The 26,525-nt window shown below is 47.1% G+C and overlaps 1 protein-coding gene across 4 annotated transcripts in view; it reads right to left on the bottom strand.

Annotated features, from left to right (window-relative positions):
- Slc22a4 (solute carrier family 22 member 4) overlaps window positions 1–25,231 on the bottom strand; it is a 69,201-nt gene extending 43,970 nt beyond the window's left edge. For all 4 annotated transcript variants that reach the window (XM_023713202.1, XM_023713203.1, XM_023713204.1 and 1 more), the window contains exon 1: window positions 23,193–25,231. In XM_023713202.1, the coding sequence (XP_023568970.1) occupies window positions 23,193–23,828 (636 nt within the window). In that variant the 5' untranslated portion in view covers window positions 23,829–25,231. The remainder of the gene's footprint in view (window positions 1–23,192) is intronic.
- Window positions 25,232–26,525: the final 1,294 nt, after the last annotated feature.

The raw sequence follows: 26,525 nt of genomic DNA, 5'->3' as shown, positions 1-26,525 counted from the left end.
GCTCTGCCCTTTCAGGTCGGTCGCAAGAGGCTTTCGTCCGGTGCATTCTTCGTCCCCTGATTCAGCAGCAGGATGCATTAGCTTAAAGACAGTTCCATTGCCCAGGCAACTTCAGACAGCAGGGAAAAGCTGCAAAGATGGCTTTTGCTGCAGCCAGCTCACTCAGCGCCCAGTGAGAGTTGCTGCCTTGGGCTTTCACAATGGACACTGCAGAGGCCAAGAAGAGAAAGAGACCAAGAGGAAGCAGCTGCCTTGCTGGGCCTTAAAAGGAGTAAACTCTGAGTCTGACTGCTGGGACTGCAAGAGCAGTTTGCCCCCCACGCCCACTTCTTACAGCTGTGGCAAACCAGGGCATCCTAAAAGGAGTGGTGATAAAAGCCCTCACACCCAGGGGCCTCCTGCACCATGACCTGCGTGTGACCGTGGCCACTTCACGTTAGGCTGATCCTGAGAACGAAGGTCCCAGGGTTACCAGCTGGCCCAGCAAGACGGGACAGCCTTGGGCCACCCCTCACCCTCTCCCTCTGGCAAGACGGGCATCTCCATGGAGGAGCCCCGGGCAGTCACGACGACGGAGGGAAAAGAGACCAACCTGTGCTGGAAGCGGGGGCCTGACCTGGTCCTTCTTCTCAGCCCTGGCCCTCCTTCCCACAGTCACTGCACATGAAAGGAGTCACCAGGAGGTGGTGCACTATTTCTTAGTGCCCTAGGGCTGAGCCTGGGATGGCTTCCTCTTCTCCGACTCCTTTCTTTTCTTTTCTTTTTTGGCAGAACCGGGGATTGAACTCAGGCCCTTGCACTTGCCAGGCAAGCACTTATTCTACTGAGCCAGCTCCCTGGCCCCATCTGACTCCTTTCTGATCAGACCTGAAAGTCCAGTTTCCCATTTGGGAAGAGATATCTTATTTAAATGCTATAATATACACGCACTCAGGTCAGGTGTGTTGCCCTTTTCTCACGAGGACAGAACTAAACCCTAAAGTATGGGTAACCAAAAATAATATTGGGAGAGCTGTAAGAGTTGCCCTGTACAATACATTTTAAAAGCCCCATTATTTTTCCTCTCTGGAGACAATGTCTTCTAAGAACTAAAGATAAAAAAGGAATATTGCCTAGAGTTGGCAGTTTGCACAAGGTCGATTTAAACCGTGTCACAGCCCGCGCAACACTCCAACCTTGGGGGGCCAAAGCCCCAGCAGGAAGTAGAGGGTGACAGACTCTCAGGTGTGACTGAGGTGGTAGCCCCCCATGCCCCCCCCACACTCTGTTCCCAGATCACTGGAGGTGTTGGTTGGGTGAGCTAAGATTAATAATAGCAAAAAGAAAGAAAGGGGAAGGGGACCTGGGGTGAGGGGAGGGTTAAAAGAGGAAACCAGGGCTGGGGATACAGCTCAGCAGCATGAGCACCTGCCTGGCAAGCACAAGGTCCTGAGTTCAATCCCTGGTACTGCAAAAAAAAAAAAAAGGAAACCAGCTGTAGAATGTATAGGTACCAACTCCTTAAAATGATTATAAAATGCATGTACTGCAAACACGTACTAGTAGGATAGAACTTTATTTATTTATTTAGAGGGGTACTAGGAATGAAACCCAGAACCTCTCACTTGCCAAGCAGGCACTGAGCCACTGAGCCACCGAGCCAAATCTGTAGCCCCCAGAATAAAACTTTGAAAAGGGAGGAAAAGATGCTGGTGAGTGCTTGCTGTTAAATGTGAAAGGCGCCTTCTTTTGTATTGCTTATATCCACATTCTCAGCTTCTTTTTGACTCTGGTCTCCCATCTGACTGGGACTGTGCCGCCTCAAGGGCTCAGAGACAGCCCTCATCTCTTTAGACAATGTTTTTCAATGACTTGGTGGTTTCAAATCTTTCCAAGTTGCAGACCTGCAATGTGTAGATGGTGCACCGTCTTCTGCGCCACCTCAGAAGAGCTTCCCAGCGGGCATCTGCGCTCTGCTGAACTCTCTGGCAGACGAGGTTACAGGCTCTCTAGGTCCAACACACGACTGGGCACCCTTAGATATAGCTAAGACAATCCAAGGGCTGCGGAACAATATAGAATTAAATCTAAATTTTCCCTCTCACAGCTCAAGACCCTAAAACTGCTAAGAGGATTCCCCAAAATTACAGACTTTCGCCACCTTTAGATAGCAGAAGAATGTGGTATGATTGTACAACCACGTTACCAGCTTGTAAGGAAAAGTGAAATGACAAACATCCGTACTTTAACCTGGAATCTGGCTCCAATCTGCATCCTAGAAGCTTAAGTAAGTGCTTCCAAGTGCCCCTGGCCCAAGCCTCCAGACAGGACACCATGTCCGCGTATATGTAAAAAGAAAAAGAAAAGGCAGGGTATTCCAAGGTCATGTGTGGCCTTGGAATGTGCACAAGGTGGTGGTGAGGCACCCTGCAGCCCGCAGGGTATCTGAGCTCCAAATCAAATGTAGTGGCAAAGGGATGGCTTGCTTGCCTTACAGCTGGGGCCACTGTGGCTCTTCTGGTGCCAAAAATATCCAAAGCATCCTTACCAAAGACCTCTGTGTATATGCCCCTCACAATGTGTCAGGACTTCTTTCCTCTAAAGGAAGCGGTTGGGTATCCAGCTTCTCAAATAGTTGGCTGTACTTTTAGCAGGACCAGCCATCTACATAGAGACAGGCTTCTCCTTAAATCCTGTCACTTTTCTACCAGAAAAGGAAATAATTGAGGCTAAAAGACACAAATGTAGGGGCCGGGGAGATGGCTCAGTAGGATAAGTGCTTGACTGGCAAACGCAAGGATCTGAGTTCAATCCCGGTACCACAAAAAAAAAAAAAAAAAAAAAAAAAAAAAGACACAAATGTAAACAGACAATTCTTCATACTTATGCAGCCAGGAAAGATTTTCTACACACCCCCTTTATTGACCCTAATTTGTCCCTCTTATGATGGAAGTTTCTTCATGGAAAATGGGACAAGAAGAGCCAGAATGCTGTAGTGACTGTATATGAGACCCTCAGAAGCTCCTCACTGGCTCCTTGGACTAGCATCCAGCTGGCAAAACTCAAAGCCCCAACAAAAGCTTTACAACTCAGTAAAGGACAGGAAGTTAACATCTAATCATTAAAAACATGTTTTCCTAGTACCACATGAGCATGCAGTTATGTGGAAAGAGAGGCATTATCTAATAGCCAATAGATCGCCTATAAAATAGCACAAGGAAGTAGACACACTTTTATCATCCATCTGCACCTCCAAGATGGTGGTATTTTACTGTAGAAGACCAAAAAGGAATTGACAAAGTGTCCCAAGGTAACCAGTTGGTGGATGAATTTGCAAAAGAAGTCACTCAAGGCCCCTCAATTCAAGGGGAGTGTTCCTTTGATCAGATTCGACCAAAATATTCTCAATCAAAAACTGAATGGGTTCTCTCCTATGGGGGTCATTGCCTTCCTTTGGGGTGGTTACAATCAGATGATGGTAAATTGTTCTTTCCTAGTTCTAATCAATGGAAAACTACTGTCTTTATATCAAACCTTTTGAGATAAGATCCTCTTCAGAGGGTGGGTGGGGGTGCTGTAGAGAGGTAGAAATCAATAGGCAGTCAGAGACAGATCTGGCCTTTGAAGAAATAAGTGCAGAAGGTGAGACACATCAGGACCGTGGCTGGGGCTGGGGAGATGGCTCAGTAGAATAAGTGCTTGCCTGGCAAGTGCAAGGGCCTGAGTTCAATCCCCGGTTCTGAAAAAAACAAAAAACAAAACAAACAAACAAACAAAAACTGTGGCTGTGGGACATTTGCTAAAATAGACCATGTTTGAATAAATGCAAAGGAGTTGAAACTATCCCATGCATATTATCTGACCATAGTACAATGAAATTGGTAATTATTGACAAAAGAAACTGCAAACACTCCATAAACACGTATCTTAGTTACACTTCTCTCGTTGCTGGGATGAATACCGAACACTCATGCTTAGGGAAGGCAAGGTTTATTTAGCTCACAGTTACAGGAGGTTTCATAGTTTAAAGCAGCCTGAATTACATAGCAAGGCCTTGAGACACTGCCCTCCCGAGCTACAGGGTCTGGAAGAGAGGCTGGGGTGCCGCTGTGTCTAGAATGATCTGCTCCACACTTCCAAGCGAGGCCTCCAGGCCTGGGGTCTGGGTAGGGAGGCGCAGGCTGTCAGTTTAACAGTTTGTGCCTCTCGGGCCCACCCCGCAAGCCCCACCCTGGTACTCGGCCGGCCCCTCAAGCTTCAAGCTGCTCCTCAAGCATGACCGCCCCATGATTTACATGAGGCTTTGAGGGGACAACTAGATACAAACCATAACAACATGGAAATTAAATAACACCCTCCTGAACAGTCACCAGATCATAGATAAAATCAAATAAAATATTTAAAAATATCTACAATCAAACAAAAGTGCAAACGCAATTTACTAGAACCTGTGGGACACAACAAAAGCTGTTCTCACAGGTAAGTTTATAGTGGTGAATTCCCACATTAGGAAAACAGAATGGGAACAGATAAATAACCTAATGCTGTACCTTAAGCTTCTAGAAAAAGAAAAGCAACTCAAGCCCAAAGCCCAAAGCTGGGAGGAAATTAGAAAGATCAGAGCAAAGATTAAAGCAATGGAGACTAAGAAAACAACACAAAGCATTAATACATCTGAGAGTTTCTTCTTTGAAGAATAAATAAAATTGATAAACCCCTAGCCAACCATACCAAAAAAGGGAAAGAAAAAGACCTCACATTCATGCAGTGAAGAATGAAAAGAATGAAATCACTATAGATCTTGAGGAAATTCAGAAGGTCATCAATACCTACTTTAAAATCTTTACTTTTATAGGATGGAAAACACAGAAGAAATGGACAGATGCCTAGAAATATATGAATTACTAAAGCTGATTCAAGAAGATATAAAACTTCTGAATAACCCAATATTGGTCATTGACATAGAAAACTTAATTAAAAACTTACCAACAAAGAAAAGCCCAGGTCCTGATGGAGTCACAGCTGAATTCTACAAGTAATTAGAGATTTAACACTAATACTCCTCAAATTCTTTAATGAAATTGAAAGAGAAACAATTCTCCCTAACTCATTTCTGGAGGGAAATATTACCCTGATACCAAAACTAGAGAAAGACCTAACCAAAGAAGGGAACTACAGGCCAGTCTCCCTAATGAACACAGATACAAAAATCTTCAACAAGGGCCAGCCAAATAGCTCAGTGGATTAAAGTGCCTGCTTAGGCAGATGCAGCAGCTGGGGTTCAATCCCCAGTGTGCTGTGCTGGTCCAGCCCCAGGGGTGCACTGAGATGGCAATTGAGACTGGGTGTGGTGGTGTACACCTGTAATTCTAGTTCTTGGAAGGCTGTAAACAGGAGGATCACTATGAATCCGATATCTTACTGGGACCCTGAACACTCTGTAGACCCTTCCCTAAAAATAAAGAACAACAACAAAACGCAACAACAACAACAACTCAACAAAACATTAGCAAATGCAGAAAATCATCAGGAAGATTATACACCACTACCAAATAGGATTTATCCCAGGAATGCAGGTATGGTTCAACATATATAAATCAGTAAATGTAATATACTATATTAACAGAGCCAAAGGCAAAAATCATATGATCATCTCAATAGATGCAGAAAAGCTTTTGACAAAGTCCAATACTCATTTAAGATGAAAAACTGCAGAAAGTCTTTATCTCAATCTGACAAAAGCCATCTATGACAAACCAACAGCCAACACCATCCTAAGTTTCAAAAACTGAAAGCTTTAAGGCTAGTGAGATAGCTCAGCAGACTAAGTGCCTGCTTTGGCAAGCCCAGGGACCAAGGTTCAATCCCCAGTCCCGCACACTGCACTGGCCCCACCCCTGGGGCACACTGAGCCAGCAACTGAGTCTGGGAGTGGTGGTGCATGCCTGTAATCACAGCTTTGGGGAGGCTGAAAACAGGAGGAGCACTAAAAGTCCAGGCTGTGCAGTGAGTGAGACCCTGTACCACATACACAAAAACAAAAAACAACAACAAAACCCTGAAAACTTTCTCATTAAAATCAGGAACAAGGCCAGGGAGATGGTTCAGTGGATAAACGCTTCCCTGGCAAGCACAAGGGCCTGAGTTCAATCCCCGGTTCTGGGAAAAAAAAAAAAAAAAAAATCAGGAACAAAACGCCGGTGTCCACTGTCTCCATTCTTATTTAACACAGTCCTGGAAAATTTAGTCAGGACAATTAGACAAGAGAAAGAAATAAAAAGAATAAGGAGAGGAAAGGAAGAAGTTAATTATCATTGTTTGCAGATGACATGATGCTCTACATAGAAGACTCCAAAAACTCCACCAAAAGACTCCGAGATTTAATAACCAAATTCAGTAGCAGAGCTGCATACAAAGTCAGTACAAAGTCAAAAATCAATAACATTCCTGCACACAGCTCCAAACTCACTGAAAGTAAAATTAGGGAGACCACACCCTTCACAATAGCAATCAAACTATGAAATGCTTAAGAATCAATCTAACACAGCAAGTTAAAGAGCTACACATTGAAAATTACAGTCCTCTGAAAAAAGGATTGAAGAGGATTTCAGAAAATGGAAAGATATTCTTTGCTCATGGATCGGAAGAACTCACATTGTGAAAATGGCCACACTCCCAAAACTGTCACACAGATTTATGTAATCCTGATCAAAATACCATTAGCAAACCTCAAAGATTTAGGGAAAACATTCCTAAAATTCATCTGGAATAAGAGACTTAGAATCACAAAGGCAATCCTGGCAACAAAGGCAAGGCAAGAGGGATAACAATTGTGACTTGAAATTATGCAAAGCTATTGAGATAAAATCAGCATCATACTAGAAAAAAAAAAAAAAACAAACCCACTCAAACAAAACAAAACACAATGACAGACCTGAGGATCAGTGGAACAGAATAGAAGATGCAGACACAATTACAAACACAATCAGCCACCTTAACTCTGACAAAGGGGCCAAACATGTTTCCTTGAAGAAAGCCTCTTTAATAAATGATGCTGGAAAAACTGGTCTTCCACATGCTGAAGACTAAAAATAGACCCATGTCTATCACCATGCACTAAACTAAAGTCAAAATGGAGCAAATATCTGAATAGTAAGTCAGAAACACTAAATCCACTGGAAAAGAAATTAGGTAGAAATCTTCAAGACATAGGAGTAAGCAGAGTTCATGAACAAAACCAATGCACGGGAAGTACTGCAAAGAATCAACAAATGGGATCACATCTTATTAAAAAGCTTTGCACATCAAAAGAAATCACCAACAAAGTGAAAACAAAACAAAACAAAACAAAACAAAACAAAACAAAACAAAAAACAACTAACCCATGAATTGGGAAAAAATTTTAGTCAACTATTCCTTAGACAAAAGACATCTATTTACCTAGAACATGTAAAGAATTAAAAAACAAATCAGATCGCAAAATTCAAAGACCCTATCCAAAAAACAGGCATCTCAGATGAACATACACTTCTCAGATAAAGAAATCCAAAAGCAAATAAACACACACAAAAAGTTCAGCATCATTGGTTATTTGAGATATGCAAATTAAAACAACACTGTGATTCCATCTCACCCCAGAAAGAAAGGCTAGCATCAAGAAATCAACTGATAACAAATGCTGGAGGGACTGTGGGGAAAAAGAAACCCTTCTCCACTGTTGGTGGGAGTGCAGACTGGCACAGTCATGGAAATCAGTGGGGAGAATCCTCTAAACCTAGGACTGGAGGCCCGTTTCACCTAGGTATTTCCCTTCTGCGTATTTTTCCAGAAAAACTGAAAACATCAAATCGCAGTAATATATGTGCACCCATGTTTATAGTAATGCAATTTGTCATAGCTAAATCTTGGAAACAAGCCCAAAATGCCCATCAGCTGAGGAATGGATAAAAAAATATGGTACTTTTATACAATGGAGTACTGCTTAGCTATAAAGAGTGATAATAAACTTGAGGCTTTTGTAGCTAAATGGATGTAACTAGAGACCACACTCATAAGTGAAATGACTCAGACGCACACGTGTAAACATCACATTGTGTCTCCCTAGTGAAAGAAACTGGAAGAGTAAATAAGAGCCAAAAGGTACAACAGGTACCGAGGAATGGAAAGAACTTGCTCAAAAGGAAAGAACAACAGGGCGGTGGGAAAGGAGAGAAGAATGAAGGCAATATATATGCACACACACAAGGTAGCTGTAGTCCTTATTTCTAATAGTTCATTAGAAGGAACAGTTGGTAGTTATATTGTTTGATCAATTTTTTTTTTTTTTTTTTTTGTGGAACCGGGGATTGAACGCAGGCCACTGCGCTTGCCAGGCAAGAGCTTATTCCACTGAGCCAGCTCCCCTGCCTTGTTTGATCAATTTTTCATGCCTATATCTGGTCATCTGAGCAGCTACTTTGAAGATAACAATATACAATAGAATAATCATTGTTAATTTCTTTTTTTTTTTGGGGGGGAACTGGGAATTGAACTCAGGCTCTTATGCTTGCCAGGCAAGCACTTACTCTACTGAGCTAGCTCCCCAGCCCCAATTTCTTATCATCTTGTTTTGAAATTCTGTATTGTTTTTATTGGTTGATTTTTTTTTAAAAAAATTCTCTTAAAAAAAAAAAAAAAAGACTGTGGCTGGAGGCTAATTTGGAGAACGCCAGGCCTCAAGATAGAGACTCGGGGCCAGGCCTTTCACTCTTTAGAGACAAGTGGCAGCTTGGGACCACACTGTGAGCCGGCCTGGCGCCGTGAGTGAGCGCGCTAAGCACCACACATGGAGCTGGGACCGCACGTTGGGCCATCCTCCAAGGCTTCCCAGGGGTGCCTTCGCTTGTTCCATATCACAAGCCAAGGCCCAGCTAAGCTCATGACGCTCACCGCGCACCCTTGCTCTTCCCTGTGGGATCAATGTTAGCCAAGGGACTATACTTACACTCCTACAGCTTGCCTGTAGTTTGAGCCACAGCTACGCATGTTGTGCCACATTATGATTTTGCTGTATAAGACATCCTTGGACAAAGTGCCTTGGCAGCAATTTACTTTCAGGACCCCACTCGTCTGTCTCTGCGGAGATGTCTCTCAATAAACCTTTTCTACTCCTAACCTCTGTTGTCCTCAGAATCCATTCTTCCATCCCAAAAAATACAAACTCAAAGCACATGACATCTAACAGGTTGGGAATTACTTTCCCCAGCACTCGGGGAAGGGCAGGGAGAGAGCCAGCTCCCAGGCATGCTCTTTCCGGAAACTGCAGCCATGGCTCTGGGTCGGAACTCCACTGCACGGCACGGGAGGATGTCACTGCCTGCAGTGTCATCTGCTTCAGGCCCATCTGGGTGCCATCTTCCTTTGGAGATCCTGGGACTGTAGCCAGACCTCACGGCTTGCCCACGGGCCACGCTAGGGCTGTGCTCTCCCTGGATGGAAAGCCATGTGGAGCCTGGCAATGGGCCACAGATGGGCAGGCAGCATTCCAGCTATAGTTCAGGGGCTGGGGTTAAATAAATCTGCTGCCAGCCCCCAAGGAAGCCCCTTCCTCCGAAGGGGAGTCAGGCAGAGTCTTCCCCATACCCTTGGGATTTGAGGGGTGTCTCGGGGTGCCATTAGCTAGGACCCAGAGAATTTGCTGTGGCTAACAGTGACACAGCAGGTCCAGGAAGACAGCATGGTTATCTCGGTGCGTTAGAGCTACCCCTGCACATGAGTGTACACGTGCGTGTGCAAACCCCCCCCCCCAGGCTCAGAGGCTCATGGTGTGTGTCCTGGTGTGAGCTGGCTGGCATTACTTCCAGCTGTTCTCGTCAGCCAAAGGCTAACATTTTTGAAGCAGAGCCTATGTACACTCTGGGGAAAGCGCGGGCTGTGGCCACCCGCAGGGGACCCACACCATGTGGGGGAGGCACTGGCTGTGGGGATGCTGGGGATACCCGTCCGAACAACCCTCAGGGCCTCAGACCACAGTGCTCACAGAAGAGCAAAGTGAGCTCCGTAAGCTGGGTCACATGTTCTTCAGCTCCTTTTTCCTACCAGAAATCGAATTTAGGGCCTCACACTTGTTAGGCAAGTGCTGTGCCGCTGAGCTATATCCCCAGCCCCTCCCTTTTGATAGACAAGCCCTGACTATGTAGTTCGGGCTAGCTTTGAGCTCACTGTACAGTTTGGGCTAGCCTTGACCTCTCGCGATCCTCCTGACTCAACCTTCCAAGTGCTGGGACTGTAGGTGCGCGTCACCATGCCAGGCTTTCAGTTTCATTTTAAGAGACAAAAATCCAGGCCACAAGGGTCATAGGGATGGAAATGTATTCTTGGCAGCGAAGGCTCTCCCACCCCCAACAGTGACAGTAAGAGGAGCCACAACATCGGTGGCAGCGTATTGAGAACTTACTGAATGCGTCATTGTTTCATGCCGTGTGGGATGCGTACTCTTTTCATCCTTGTTTTACAAAAGCAAAAGCGAGGCACAGAGCAAAGCAGAGGTCCAGATTCCCTGAGGGGAATGAATGGTCAAAGGAACTGCTTAATCATTTGTTCAGCTGATACTGAGTCCCTGCTCCAGGCCAGACTCTGCCTTGGGCCAAAGACTCAACCCCTGCCTTCCTGCTCTGGGTCAAGCATGTTTTACGGGCAGAACAAGTACACACACACACACACATACACACACACACTCGCACACGCACACGAGGGAGAGTTCAGCAGTCCCGTGGGCTTTGTTTTGGGTCACTTTACCCTCGCTCTCTGGCTAAAGGTGGGGAAAGGCGTATCTCCCTCATCATCTTTCACTGGCGGCAGGGTTCTAAGTCAGAATCATCCGCAGTCCTACCGAGGTAACATATTACACAGGGCTGGGCGCTTGGTGGATGTTTAACAAGTTGTTAAATGAATGAATGGTTAACAGTTAGGGGTAGCACAAAAATTAGTTGGGAAAATGCGTGGCTCTGCAGTTGGAGAGCACCGTGGACTGTACTTTGAAAATCACTTTCAACCTTGAACTCTAGAAGTAGCCAAAGTACGGCAGTGTTAGCCGTTATCAGGGCCATAAAGGGCCGTAAAGATACGTGCGACCGCTCAGTCCTCTTTAGAGCTGCGGGCTCTGGAAGGCAGCCTGGTCCGAGCCAGGAGCGGACTTCCTGGGCTTCTGCCTTGAGTAGGATTCGCCTCTGCCTGCCTGCATCTTCATCTTTCTTTCTTTTTTGGCGGAACCGGGGATTGAACTCAGGCCCTTGGCCCTTGCGCTTGCTAGGGAAGCACTTAGTCTACTGAGCCATCTCCCCGGCCCTGCATCTTCATCTTTAAAGAAGTAACGAACGATGCTTCTGGGTTTCATGTGAGCATTGGACAGGAAGTGTAACTAGGGCATCTGATGCTTTCTACATCTCTTGTGGCAGTCTGCTCTCTACCAGCCTCATGCCTTTGTGCTAAGCAAAACCATGACTTAAAAGACACAGATGGGTAAGCAAAAATTTCCACTTAAACCTGAAGAGGTCAAAGAGATTCTTAGAAATCATCCTTCCACTAAATTACTAAAACTAGAAAAGCTCTTACAAGGTGTATAATCCTTTCATAAATGGACTTTAATCCCAGAGATGACTGTGAATGGAAAATTAGTAATGGTCCATTTAAGAGTGAAAAGTGGATTTCCATAGTGTTGCCTCATTGCTACCCTTCATTGAGAGGGAAGGAAGAGGTACACTTAATACAATACAGACCCACCCAATTCCTCTTTGTAACTTGGTTGTGACTTAAGGCTGGAAATGTCTTGACCATCTGCAAAATAAAATAAACACAACAACAAAAGAACTCCTGAATGTTTAATGCATTTTGTACAAACTTTATTTAAATATTATTTAAATGTTATAAAATTTGCTCTTTTAAAGTGTACAGCAGTGTTTAATACATTCAGAATTGTATAGTTATCGACACTACTATGTCTAATTTCAGAATATTTACACCATTTCCGGAAAAGGACTCCTCACATTGTCTTCTCCCAGCCCTTGGCAACCATTAGGCTATTTTTTGACTGTATGGATTTATTTGTGGATTTCATTCAGATAAATGGAATTATATCATATGCTGTCATTTGTTACTTTTGCTTCCTTCATTTAGCATAGTTTTTTCAAGGTTCATCCATGCAGTTAGAAGTCAATTAGTAGTACTTCATTCCTTTTATGATTGAATACTATTCCATCTACTTGGTATACCACATTTCACTTACTGAAATTGATAGGTTCCTGGGTAATTTCCACTCTTTGGGTACCACAGATAATGCTACGATGAGCATTAATGTATAGATTTTGCATGGACATATATTTTCATTTTGCTTGAGTATACACTTGGTAGTGGAGTTGATGGGCTACATGGTAAATCTGTTTCACTTTTTGAGAAACTTCCAATTTTCTTCCCAAAGTAGCTACATTATTTTACAATCCCAACAGTAATGAATAAAGGTTTCAACTTCTCTCCATCCCTACGGATTATACTTACAGTAACATTTATAGTAAACATTACTTTAGCATTACTTCTAGTAGTGGCAATCTTTGTTATTATGTGTCTTCTTAATATCGGTCATACCATCGGGTATAAAGCAGTATCTTATTGTGGTTTTGATGTGCATTTTCTAATGACTACTGTTGATGAATAACTTTTTCAATGAATTTATATATCATTTTGGGGAATATTTTAACAATATTCCACCTTAATGAGTTTTCTGCTCTATGAATAGAACATGGGATGTCTTTCTTGTTAGGTATTTAATTTCTTTCACTGATATTCTACAGGTTTCTGAACACAATTTTTTTTCCAAAGTTTTACAGTTTGTTAAATCCTCTTGTGAAAAAAGTCGCAGTCACTGCAGACAGCGCTGCAGAATCCCTCCTCCTTCGGCTGGTCTCCAATCTCCAGCTCACTTTCTGCCAGCACCGACGCTAGCCTTTGCGGTGCTCCTGCCTTTCTTCACTCTGTTCTTCTGCTGCTTTCTTGAGGCCTTTTTCTTCTCATACAGGCTGTCTTGCAAGCCTGTGTTTGGTCTCACTTTTCTTCGCATAATCCAGGGAATCATAAATCATGCCAAAGCTAGTCGTCTTGCCACCACCAAAGTGGGTTCTGAATCCAAACACAAAGATGATATCTGGTGTGGTCTTGCATATTTTGCCAAGTTTTTCCCAAATTTCTGTCTCAGGTACCATTGCTTTTCCAGAGTGAAGGACATCAATGACCATTTGTTTCCTTTGAAGAAGTCAGTTGGTCATGAACTTCCGGGTTTGGATAGTTACTATGTCATTCATGATGGCAATGGATCCTCAGACAGCCCGGGAGGAAAAGCAGCACAAAAGTTTTGAATTAATTACTTTTCTGTAATGCAGCACTGGTAGAAACAAATTCTTTGTTTTTGTTATTTTGAATGTCTTTAAATATAAAACATGGTTTTGCTTGGATGTATGATGCTTAGTTGATATATATTTTTTTCTTTCAGCACTTAGGATATGTAGTCCCAGGGCTTTTGCTTTCTGTCCTTTATGATTTCCTATGAAAAGTCAAAAGCTAATCTTATTGGAGTTCCTTTTTTTTTTTTGCGGAACCGGGGATTGAACTCAGGCCCTTGCACTTGCCAGCAAAGCGGTTATTCCACTGAGCCTTCTCCCCGGCCCCTGGAGTTCCTTCATATGTGACAAGTCATAATTTTTGCTTCTTTCAAAATTTTCTTGTCTTTCAGTAGTCTTACCATGAGGATCAGATAATGGATTTCTTCACAGTTATTGTACTTGAAGCTTATTGACTTGTTGAGGTCAACAAATAGATTAGTATTAATCAATAAATAGACGAATATTTTTCCTCAAACTTGGGACACTTTCAACCATTCTTTCTCTGCCCCTTTTTCTGGTCCCCCTCGCCTCTCCTGCAAGCACTCTCACTGTGCACCTGCTGGCATGCCTGCTAGTTCACAGTTCTCTGAGACACGGTTCTTCGTTTTCATGAGTCCGTGTCTGCAGTCAGAAGGCTTACATCCCTCTGTTCTCTGGATCTCATGACTTCCAATCCTGTACCTGCAGATTAGCTGGATCTTTATTCTGGCTGCTCAAGTTTCCTGGTAAGATCTGGTGAATTTTAACTTTCAGTTATTACACATTTTTATCCTAGAATTTCTACTTGTTTCTTATTGAAATTCTGTATTTTTATTATTTTCAAACTTTACCTTTAAAAAGCATGATTGTTTTTAATTCTTTGAATATATTTAGAACGGCTGCTTTGAAGTTTGGGTAACCTGACGTGACCTTTCCCGTGGTTTCTGCTGCCTGCTCCCCACCCCTGCCATGAGTGGGTCATACCTTCCTGTTCCTTTGCGTGTCTTATAAATTTTTTGTAAAAATGAACAAGCAAAAAACTGGCCACTTTAGACAAGATTTTGTAGAAACTGGATACTGACAACAGCTACCCGCTTTTCCTGATCTTTCTCTGAGGCTGATCTGCCTCTGTAAGTATCAGCTGGCTTGTTGGGATCCATTGATTGCTGACCGCTTTATTTTTTTACTTTTGACTGTGTGTGTGTGTGTGTGTGTGTGTGTGTGTGGTGTCAGGGATCAAGCACAGGCCCTTGCACTTGCCAGGCAAGCACTTATTTCACTGAGCCATCTCGCCAGGCCCTACTGACAATTATTATTGTTGATAGTCACCCAGGACATAGAGCATCCCACAGCATCCAACCCAACTGAAGTCAAGCCTCTTTATAGAAGCAGGGTTTTCTTTTACCTTATTTTTTAAAAATCTATGAATTTTTGAAATTTTCAATAGCAACATAGAGCCAGCGAGATAGCTCAGCAGACTAAAGCACCTACTTAGGAAAGCTTAGGCAAGTGCAGGGACTGTGGTTTCATCCCTGGCACCACATGCTGTGCCAGACCTACCCTCAGGGTGGGTTAAGCCTGCCAGGGACTAGGCCTGGTGGCACATGCCTGCAATCCCAGCGCCAGGGAGGCTGAAAGTAGGAGAATCACCACAAGTTCCAGCTGTGTGGTGAGACCCTGCAACAGCCAAGTACATTTAAAAATAAATAAATAAATAGTAACATATAAGATGGATATTCTGTTCATAATGAAATCTTTAAAAACAATATAGTGGGGCTGGGGAGATGGCTCAGTAGAATAAGCACTTGCCTGGCAAGTGCAAGGGCCTGAGTTCAATCCCCGGTTCTGCCAAATAGATAAATAAAATAAAAATAAAAACAATATAGTATAAAAGCTATATATTTTTTTCTAAATCATTAATGGTGTACAGATTCTGCACTGTAGCAAAAACTCAAATTTTAAGGGGCCGGGAAGATGGCTTAGTGGAATAAGTGCTTCCCTGGCAAGCACAAGGGTCTGAATTCAATCCCTGGTTCCACAAAAAAAAAACCCAAAAAACAAAAAACCCTCAAATTTTAAGTCAATGATATGAATATTCAGTTAAGGTTTACAATAAGGAGATGTGGCCTAAAGGCATCTTGCAGGGCATTAGGTGATCAAGCATAGCCAAAAATTCAGATATAATACCAATAATAAATAAGTATAATATGAAACAACATAAAATGATCTAACTTCGGGCTGGTGAGATGGCTCAGTGGTCTAAAGCACCTACTTAGAACAAGCTTAGCAAAGCACAGGGACCGCGGTTCAATCCCCCAGCACCACATGCCAGCCAGCCCGCCCCCTGGTGGGCTGAGCTGCCCCCCCCAAATAAATAAATAAAATTTAAAAAAAAGATATTATCAAAAAAAAAAAAAAGATCAAACTTCTTGGAACGTACAGTTCCGCATTTTCATTTAAATAGAAGAAACACAAGTCTTGATAATTTTTTCATTCATTTTTACAAACTTGTAAACTTTGCTGGTGGAATAACCACTGCATTGGGCTACCTCTAGTTAGGACACTGGGTAGAGCAGTTTTTTAGGCAAATTGCTACTCTTACATATCTCTCCTGCTGATTCTTTCTGGTAAACTTACAGGTGAACAGTTTGAGGCAAGGCTGCTGGTACACAAACAGGGAAGCACATTCAGACTTGAGCAGGAGAGGCCCCCATGTGCTGTCTGATCGTTGGCAAAATCTGTGTTCTGAAACACTGCCTGGAAAGGAAAGTCTCTCCGGGCTGGCTAGAGGAGGCTCAGCCCCTGGTCTTCCTTGCGTTCTGCCAGCGGGCAGGTCTGAGTATGGCCTGGCCTGGGCCCTTTGGTTAATGCCCTGGCTATCCTGGCAGTCATGAGATTTGGCCTGAGGCGTCTCTAGGGCAGCCTGTAGCCGACAGAAACCACTGCAGCTTCTTTTTGCTCCAGGTCTTCCCCTGGCCCAGCCCGCCCAGCCCCCAGAGGATCCATCCTTATCAGCTGCCTGACAGGTGTCAGGAAGCTAGCCACATGCCTGCCTGAGGCAGTCTCCTAACTCTCCTGCCTGCTGTCCCCAAGGCCTAGCCCACTCGTGGGCAGTGGGCAGAATAAATGAGTGCTGGCTCTGGGCCTCAGGAAAGGCAGCCCAGTGCTCGTGCCTCCACAGGTACAGGCTTTCTGCTGAGAGCTTCATTGTGCTTAAGCGCAGGCAGGGGATCAAAGCTACCTAACATTGTCCCGTAGAGAAAGAAGACTTGGTGCAAGATCGCTCCAGGCGTGACCCTGGGCAGCAGCTCGGCTTTCCTTTGCTGCCCACCAGCTGCGCTGCTGGTAAGCTGGGCCCCTTGCAAAACACTGCACTGGCTTGCCCTCTCGGCTGTTAGCCTTGGGAGAGGCCTCTGGGCTGCTCACACACAGGATCTCTGCTTTCCAGGGCCAAAGACATCAAGGTCCGAACACTGGCAGTGGATCTTAGTGACAAAGATCGTGTCATTCCTGGGAGGCCTAGGGTCCCTTTCCTCCCCGACGGAACCTTCGGTCGCATCTTGGATAGCACCTGACCCTGCTCTGTCTCTGCCCAGCTCAACTCTGCAGATAACTTGGCTACCAGACGTCCCTGGCACGCTTCCCGCCTCCCTCCCAGTGAACACAGACTCCTCCACCCATGACTCCAGAGACAGACGAAGGACTTTACCCTGCATTTTTACATTCTTTCTCCTTAAAGTGAAAAATGATGTAGTTCAAGCCGGGATGGTTGGAGCAACAAAATAGTTCGGTAAAGTATTAGATTATATGTGACAGAATAAAAGAAATGCACGCAGGGGCGGGCGGTTCGATCCCGGGCCTACCGCGCCAGCCCCGTCCCTGGGGTGCGCCGGGATGGCGGCTGAGCCTGGGCGTGGTGGCGCGCCTGTAATCCCAGCTGAAAACAGGAGGATCACTACGAGTATGATCTGTGTAGTGAGACCCTATAGACCCTGTAGCCCCGTCCTGAATACATGAAAAAAGAAATGTGCAAGAGCCTGTGCTGATACAAATTAATAATATGTAAACAAGAAATGAGTGTGCTGGGAAAGAATAGCTCCAAATCGCAACTAGACAAACGCCCTAGAAGTAGCAGTCTCCCTGCAGATCTAGAGAAGGGCGTTAAAACTCAGTGTACCCTCAAACTACTGATCAGCTCTGAAAGGAAAAACACTAACTTAGAGTGGGGAGATCTGGCAGGCGTCAGCGTGACGGGGGTTAGCAGCACTAATAGCTAAGATTCATCGACGTCGTGTGCTCGCTGGTACGAGGCCCTGAGAACCCGTCCCTGCTCTGGTATTACTACCGAAAGGAACATGACTCGAGCTACAGAAAGTCGTACAAGCCCAAAGTAAAACACATTCATCAAGAGAGCCCATGCAGAATGTCGAGGTGACGAAAGACGAGGAAAGGCTGGGTACTGTCTCAGAGTGGGACGTGACAGCTCAGTGTAATGTGGGGTTCTGGATCGGACCCTACAACAGAGCAAGGGCATCAGTGTGAAAACTGGTCTCACGCTACTGTAACCATTGTTAATTTTCTAGTTTAGTAAATGGGTAATGGGCAACATAAGTAGCTAACTGCAGGGGAAGCTGGGTGGAGGGTATAAGTGATGTCTCCGTATTACTTTCATAATTCTTTTCAGAACTCATCATCCAGGCTGGCATGGTGACACAGGCCTATAATCTCAGCATTTGGGAAGCGTTGGCAGGAATTCAAGGCCAAGTTGGACTCTGTGGTAAAACTGTCTCAAAAAGCTACACACCCTTCTGGCTTTCGGCTGGGAGGAGGCTAAGGTGCAACTTTTTTTGGTCGTCCGAATCCAGGTTCATCCGACACCAGCCACCTCCAGCATGCTGCCCAAGTTTGACCCCAATGAGATCAAAGTCGTGTACCTGAGGTGCACGGGTGGCGAAGTTGGCGCCACGTCTGCGCTGGCCCCAAGATCAGTCCCTTGGGTCTGTCTCCAAAAAAAGTGCGGGATGAAATCACTAAGGCAACTGGTGACTGGAAGGGCCTGCAGATCACGGTGAAACTGACCATTCAGAACAGACAGGCTCAGACTGAGGCGGTGCCTTCTGCCTCTGCCCTGGTCATCAAAGCCCTCAAGGAGCCGCCAAGAGACAGAAAGAAGCAGAGAAACATTAAACACAGCGGAAATATCACTTTTGATGAGACTGTCAACATTGCCTGACAGATGCGGCACTGGTCTTTAGCCAGAGAACTTTCCAGAACCATTAAGGAGATCCTGGGGACCGCCCAGTCTGTGGGCTGCAACATGGACAGCCAGCACCCTCATGACATCATAGATGACATCAACAACGGCCTTGTCGAGTGTCCAGCTAGCTAAGGAGCATAAGAAAATACCTCAATAAAGAGATGATCTGGGGCCGGGGAGATGGCTCAGGGGTATAAGCGCTTCCCTGGCAAGCGCAAGGGCCTGAGTTCAATCACCGGTCCCACAAAAAATAAAAAAATAAAAAAAATAAAGAGAGATGCTCTGACCAAAAAAATAAAAGCTACACACCAAAAATGTTATTTTGAAATAATAAAAAATTGAGTCTTACTATCTGCACAGGATGAATGATTTAGACTTCACAAATAGCCTTTAAAGGAGGAAGTTACCTATACACGTATGTTCACACATGTGCACAGATACACTCATGTGAGTCAACTCAGAGGCCAGGCTCCTGCCTCCGCCACATGAAAGGTATCTCCGGGGCAGAACACACCATCCTTGGGTTCCTGGCTGGTTGTTCTCTGTGGTAGGGGGTATCGGGGCCAGGTCCTCCTGCAAGGTTATCCTATTGGGACATCCTGGCAAAAGGGGTGGTGGAGCAGAGATACGTGTCCCCACATCTGCATCTGAGGATAATCCTTTATTTGTGCAGAGAGAGGCCAGGGACTGTGGATATCACCCTATGGACGGGGTTAGGATGTTGCTTTCCCTGGCAATGGCTGAATCAGCATAAGCTTGGACCTCTGCCCTGCTGGTGGTGGGGAAATGTCTCTGGGGGAAAAGGGCTCAGCCTCCAGCGAGTCCAGTCATGTGTTATACCAGGTAAACATGGGCCTCAGGCAGGCAGGCAAGAGGAGCCAAGGTCCTGCCCTTACAGGGCTCCCCAGTGTGCTGGTGCCACAGCCCATGCTGGTCACCATGAGACCCACTCTCCTTGGGGTACAATCTCCCAGAGTCCTCCCAGTGGCACAGGAGAGGCAATCAACTATTATCCTTATTTTTTAAAAACTGTGATAGGGCCAGCCAGATAGCTCAGCGGAGTAAAGCTCCTGCTTAGGCAGGCTCAGGGACAGGGATTCGATCCCCAGTGTGCCATTCAGCCCCCCTAACCCCCCCCCCGCGCTGAGATAGTGATTGAGACTGGGCATGGTGGCACATGCCTATAATCCCAGTGCTTGGGAGGCTGAAAACAGAAGGGTCACTATGAGTCTGATCTACATAGTGAGACCCTGTACTAAATACATTAAAAAAACTGTGATAAAATATACACAATATGAAATATGCCATCTATGCCATCCAAACCATTTTTCATGTACACCCAGTAGATGAGTTCACATGGTTGTGCCCCCAACCTCCAGGACTGTTTTTGTCCTATGCTCTGGAAAATCTATACCCACTAAACAACAACACCTCATTCCTCCCTTCAGCTCCTGGTAAGCATTACCACTTGCTGTTTCTATTAGTGACTACTCTTCATCACTTGTGTAGGTGAACTTGCACAACACTTGTCCCCTGTGACTGGCTGATTTTATTAAGCACAATGTCCTTGAGGTTTATCCATGTTGTAGCATGTGTCATAATTTGCTTCCTTCTAAAGGTGAATGAAAAAAAATATTGGGAGGGAGGGAGAGATGGGGGCAAAAAGTGTATACAACCTTCAGGAAAAGAAAAATAATAGTATGATTTTTTTTTTCAACAGATGGTGTTACCCTTCTATGGGGGGACCCTAAAGGATGTTGCATATCACAGAAAACCCACTGCACTTCCGGCATTTAGAGAAGAAAACGCATGCGCAGCAATCGCAAAGGTCAAGGCTACCCACGTATCAGTCTGCCATATTAACGAATGGCTGGGAGCTCAGGGCTGGGACTTTGAGCACCTCTTGTGCATTGCAGAGGCCAAAGGCAGCTGGTATTAATCTCATGATGTCTCCATAAATTTAGTATGAAAATATTTATACAAGGTTTTCTTTTCCTGTAGTACACATTTTTTTTTGGGGGGGCCAAAAATACTACTAATATGAATACTACAACTAGGGAGTATGGAGCCACATCCCTCCGCCCACCGGAACCTGGGCAGTGCCCTGGAGCAACACTTCCACCTTTGTCCTAAGGCTTCCTACAAGGAGGCAGAGAGGAGAAAAACCAAGATCCCCCTTGTTCTGTCCTAGAAAATCCCCAAATCCCAAACCACGAAGCATGAGCACCAGGCCTGCCTGCACGACCCTCGGGAACCTTTTCCACCTGTGGTTCGCTGCACTCGTGCATATGAACTGCATCTCAGCTGTCCGATGATAACAGCGTGAATCGCAGAACACCAGGCACAGCTGACCTGATTCAGCATCCTGCCAGTCATGCTCTGAAAGACTCCAGCGAGGGCCGGGGAGATAGCCCAGCAGTCTACGTGCCTGCCTGCCAAGCGCAAGCACCTGAGTTCGATTCCTGGTACTATGTGCTGTGCTGGCCCCTCACTGAGCCAGCCACTAAGACCTGATGTGGTGGCACACGCCCGTAATCCCAGTGCTGGGGAGGCTGAAACAGGAGGCTCGCTATGAGTATCTGAGCTGCATGGTGAGACCCTGTACCAAACACATAAATTACAAAACAAAAGGCTGCAAGGAGAGGTGCCCCAGGAGGGGGCAAAACCTTGTCCCTATGCCTTGTGCCCTCCACGCTCATGCCACTCTCCTTTCCCTGGCATGAGCCTGCTCATGCAGAGCACACTGCCCCTTGATAGACTTGCTGCCATTCCCTTACCCTCATGTGCCACATCCAATTCTTTGTTCCTTTTGCATAAGAACCTAGGAAACTGTCCTGGACCCTGTCACCCAGATTGCCAACACACACTGAAGAGCAGGTCCCAGTGCACACATGGGCGCATGGGATGTCCATTCCTAGATGCCCACTGGTCCCAGTATAGGGACTTGGAGGCTGGGAGCCACCCATTCCTCACATCCTGAGGCAAACAAAGCCAGTGAGGAGCTAAAGCAGAGCGGTCATCCCCGCTGTCTGAGAGATGGAGCCAGCAGGTCCAGCCTCCGTCTCGGGTGCTGAGGGCATGTTAGGTGCTGAGGTGGAAAGAGCTGCCTTCCAGCCTTAGTTTCTCCCAGTGCCACAGCGGTGGGCAGGGTTGGCTCAGCACTAGAAGCCCTGCTAGGTAATCAAAACCAGAGAACGCAGCTACTTCAGGGCCCAAGGAAGGCACAGTACTAATGCTGAGGTGTCCAGAGGTGGCCCACGCCTGAGCTGCTTTTCACCAGGTGTGTGGATTCCACGGCCAGCAGCCCTGTTGATCCCCATTCTTTTGCAAAGGTGACTTCTAGATCTTCCTCACAGGTCTTCCTGCTTTTCATAGCAACTAGAGTAAGCTCTTCAAACACACAACTCTGAACTTGTTGTTTCCTCACCATCTTCAGAATAAAGTCAGTTCCTCATTGCACCCGGGAACTGGACCCATAAGCATGCCTGCTTTCTGTCCTCTGAGCTCCAGCTACCCTCAACTGTGGGAACTACATTGCCAGACTCTTCCATCTTCTCTGCATGGACAGATTCAGCTCAAATTCTGCCACTCCTTCTTGGAGTGTTTCTTCATCCTGTTATTCCACAGAGAGGGTGATTTATTTTTCCCCACACACATCACACAGAAAGGGAGCCATTATTTGAATTTGGGTTCCAGAACTGGTTGCTGATTAGTGTTAACCTTCTCTGTAACAGCCAGTGTGCTGCATGGGTATCTGAGCTCTGAGGACAGGACAATGCCCCAAACGTCTCCACCCTAGTGTCCACGATGGAACCAGATGCATGGTCTGATGCCTGCCACCTTGCACTGCAAGAGGGAGATAAGCAGCTAGCTCAGACCTGTTTTGCTGTTCTCTTGGAACAAACAGAGCACAGGAGGGGCTGAAAGGCGGGAAATCCTGCCTGCCTGATCAGCAGCAGGGAAGACCAGCAGCTGGAGAGGATGCTGTCTCAGAAGCAGGGAGTCTCGGCCTTGAAGCCCCTGATCACTACCAGATACACACCAGAAAACACAGTGGCAGAGTGTGGTTCTGATGTCTGAAATTCGGGGAGCCTGCCACCAACCCTGAGGATGCTGCTGGGTCTCCCACCCACGAGTGGCGCTATGCTCAGAGAAGTCTCCCCAACCAGCGGAGGGGGGGGGGAGGCGTGACTCCCTCTTGGAGAAAAATTGGGTCTCAGGGCTGGAGCCCTTGCCTCTGTCTGGGAAGGTGACTCAGGCTGTTTACATCTCGGCAGCCTGGGCTGGGCCTCTAGGTCCTTAGGAAATAATTTCATCTGTTATGAAACTCGGAAAGGAAAAGGCAGTTGGTGACAATGCTCCTTTCTACATTCTCCCCACAGAAAAACTTCAGGATGAGCCTGCAGGATGGCACACCTGTTGCTAGGTAACGGGGCGGGAGGGGGGGAGGACGGAGGAGGACGCCGACCTGAGCATTGCCAGGGGGTCTCCAGAGGGGCTGACACCCGAGAGGGGTGCTCTCTTTTTTCCCAGATCCTAGCCACGACCCTGAGACGGCCGCCACCCACCTCGGTCACGATGGTAGACTGGAAGACGTCCTGGCTGAACTCCCAGCCATCCAGGCAGCTCTCCTGCTCCAGCTGCCCCAGGTCCACGTCGCGCCCCGGCTCCAGCCCGAGCGCGGAGAAATTGGCGACGGCGGCGAGCCGGTAGCGATGGCAGCTGTCGGGCACCTCGCGGCCGTCGCGCAGCAGCAGCGGGATGCTGTGGTTGCGCCAGGCGCTGCTCAGGTTCGCGGCGCCCGGAACCCGGCAGCGGTGCTCCGGGGTCCCCGCTAGGAACACGACTGACATCCCATTGAAGCCGTTGGGGATGATGCTGGCGCTCAGCAGGAAGAAGATGAGGCGCTGGAAGAGCCCCCATTCGCCCAGGAAGGCGGTCACCTCCTCGTAGTCCCGCATGCTTTCCGCTGCTGCTCTACACCTGGCAACGGCGGGTAACGGGCGCGCACGGCCTGCGCCGCCTTCCCGGAGGCTGGCAGCGCGCTCCGGACCCGGGCGGGCGGCGCCACTCCCGGCTGGGGCGTTGGAGCGCGAGCGGGACAAGCGGACCTCTGCAGACCGCACCCCAGGTGCGGGGCTGTACGCGCTGAGGGGCCAAGGGCACCAGGGGCGGGGCCTGAGACATTGGGGCGTGGCCTGCATAGACCCCGCCCCGCCCCGCCCACTCTGGAGCTGCCAATGGGGCGGGGCGAGGGCGCTCCCTGTCCCCCTTGCGCCCGGAAGCACCTGGGTGTCCTCGGCGACCCCCGGGCCGCCACTTCCCACAGGGCCGCGCGAATGGACGAGCCCGGGGCCAGGTCCGCCCTGATTTTCCTTCGGCGGCGGCGTGCCGGGCCAGGCCCGAGTCTGGGCGGCTGCTGCTCGTGCGTGGGAACGCTGTGCGGGCGGCGGGCGCCCAGGGACGCCTCTCTCCTGATCCGCGCCACCAACAGAAGCTCGGGTCTCACTGGCGTGGGCGGCCCGAGTTAGCCACCAGCGTCTTAGGACACGCGGGTTCACCTTGAAGAGGTGAGGCCTGGGAGGACGAGCGAGGTCTCGCCGCGTCGGAGATGCGTCCTGAGCTGGAGTGGCCGGGGCCAGGGCTGGGGGCTGTGCCAGAGTCCCCAGAGCCACCTGTGGGGCCGTGCCCAAGTGCAGCCGCAGCCTGGCCCAGCGCGGGAGCAGTCAGCGTGCACGGCCCGGATTTCTGCCCCTTCAGTCTTCCCGCCCCAGGGCTCTGTAGGGGCAGGGTGCCTGCCAGGCCCTTCTTGGACAGGAGGGTCCTGCGTTTGCAGAAAGAGCTGCCTCCCGAACCACTGCTGAGCAGGGACAGAGGGAGGAGAAATGTCCATTTGGTGCCCAAATCTGGCAGGGTACCAGGAGCAAAGACCATAGTTTTTTTTTTCTATTGAAAAAAAATTTTTTTTTTTTTTTTTTCTATTATTGCTCAGATCTAAGGCTAGCCTGGGCTGGAGCCTGAGTCCTGGAGTTCGTGAGACAAATGAAATTGATAAGGCCCATCTCTGTGGAGGTTTTGGTGTATTGAGTTCGCTTCTCCAGGCCCCTTTTAAGAGGCCGCCGGACTCCTCATTTTTGTAGCTTCTCCTCTGGCCCTGCCTTTTAGGCTGGCTTCCCACCACCCTGGCAACTTCAGTTTCCTGACCTGTCATTTAAGGCTGTGACCTAATGTGCCAAGACAATTGATTTATGTCCAGTAATCCGGTGAAATTAATAGATTCCCTTTATTCAGAAGAGTCATTTGAGCAGTGTACTATGCCATTGTCTTAGCTGGGGTTTCATTCCTTCACCCCAAATTCAAATAATGCACAAAGCCTGTAACAAGAACACACACGAGGTAGTTTATTTTGAGTAGTGGTCCTCAGGAAATAAAGGAGTCCAGAAAATGCACGAGGAAGCAGTTGAAGCCAGCCTAAGACTGTGAAACTGAGTGGGTCACAGGCAAGCTGGGTCAGCAACAGCCTGTTCTCTTGCAACCAGAGGTTGCGTGAAGGAGAAACTAGCAATACTGACCCCACATTAAGAGTTTGATACTGTGTTCATTATAGACTTTTGCATTCGTGTTTAAAAATAATGCATTAAAAGAATAATTGTGTTTGTGAGTGTCTTGCTTTGTTGCCAGGATGGTCTCAGAACCCTGCCCCAGCTTGTCAAGTAGCTGTAAGTACAGGGGCACGCCATTGTGCCCGGCTTGAATATTCATCTTGGCTACTGAATTTCTTGGTGCCTCTTTATGTTTTTCACCAGCAAGTGCCTCACCGTGTCTCACTCTTGTTCCTGGGAGTGACTGGGTTAATCCCACCAGGGCGCTTCTAAAGAAGAGGCATTTGTCCCCTTTGCTTACTCCTATGAAAGCTATACAGTCCTTCAACTAAGCTCTTTGTTGTTGCTGACAAGTGTATGGAAATCAAACCTTTGTTCTCTTCCCCAAGTGAGTGAACAAGCACCGTGCTTACAACTCAGCCAGTCAGAAGGATTTGCCTTCACTGTTCTTGGGGCCACCCCTAAGTGGAGCTGTGGGCAGTAACATCCCCCCACCCTTGCGCTAGTAATGCCAAACTCACCCATTTGTGGGCCAGTTTTTCCCTTCTATCAACACTGCAGAAAGTTACCCACAGGGCTACAGGTTTGAGGTGAGGGATGAGTGTTGGCATATATGTGAGTGACTTAGAAGAGAAGTCAGAGCTCCCTGTTACTGACTTGCATGTACCCTCCTGACCTGCTCAGCCCTGATCTACTGTTTTTGCTATAGGATGGATTGCTGTTGGCCTGCTTGATGGTATGATTGGTAGGATCTAACGGTGCTTAGTGATACTCGCACTGTGTTCAAAGGCTAGGGCAAAACAGCCTGTCTTTACAGAGGGTGACCAGGCATGCTCCAGGATACTGCATTCCTAATTTCACAAACCTGTCTTAAAATAATACAGGATGGAAGGGGCTGGGAAGATGGCTCAGAGGAATAAGTGCTTACCTGGCAGGCGCAAAATCCCTGATTCCACCAAAACAAACCAAACCAACCAACCAACCAACCAAACAAACAAAAAAACAGGGTCTCTCCGCACAGCTCAGACTCATAATGATTCTCCTGTTTCAGCCTCCCTAGTGCTGGATTATAGGAGTGTACCACTACACCTGGTTCCAGTGGCTGGCTCAGCACAGGGTGAAATGGCATGCGGTACCGGGAATCAAACCTGGGTCCTTGCACTTGCCAGGCAGGCGCTTAGATGGCTGAATTATCTCGCCGGCCCCACTACTTCAGTTCTGCATAAGAAGGGTAGGGTCTCAAAAAGGCAAAAAAGAAAAAAAGACGGTCTCTTTAATAAAGGGTGCTGGAAAAACGCT

This window comes from Octodon degus, unplaced genomic scaffold (assembly GCF_000260255.1).
Source record: "Octodon degus isolate 3935 unplaced genomic scaffold, OctDeg1.0 scaffold00029, whole genome shotgun sequence".
In the NCBI taxonomy this organism is placed as follows: Eukaryota; Metazoa; Chordata; class Mammalia; order Rodentia; family Octodontidae; genus Octodon; species Octodon degus.
Note: the sequence above shows the minus strand (reverse complement) of the source record. Positions and strands in the feature narration are given on the sequence as shown.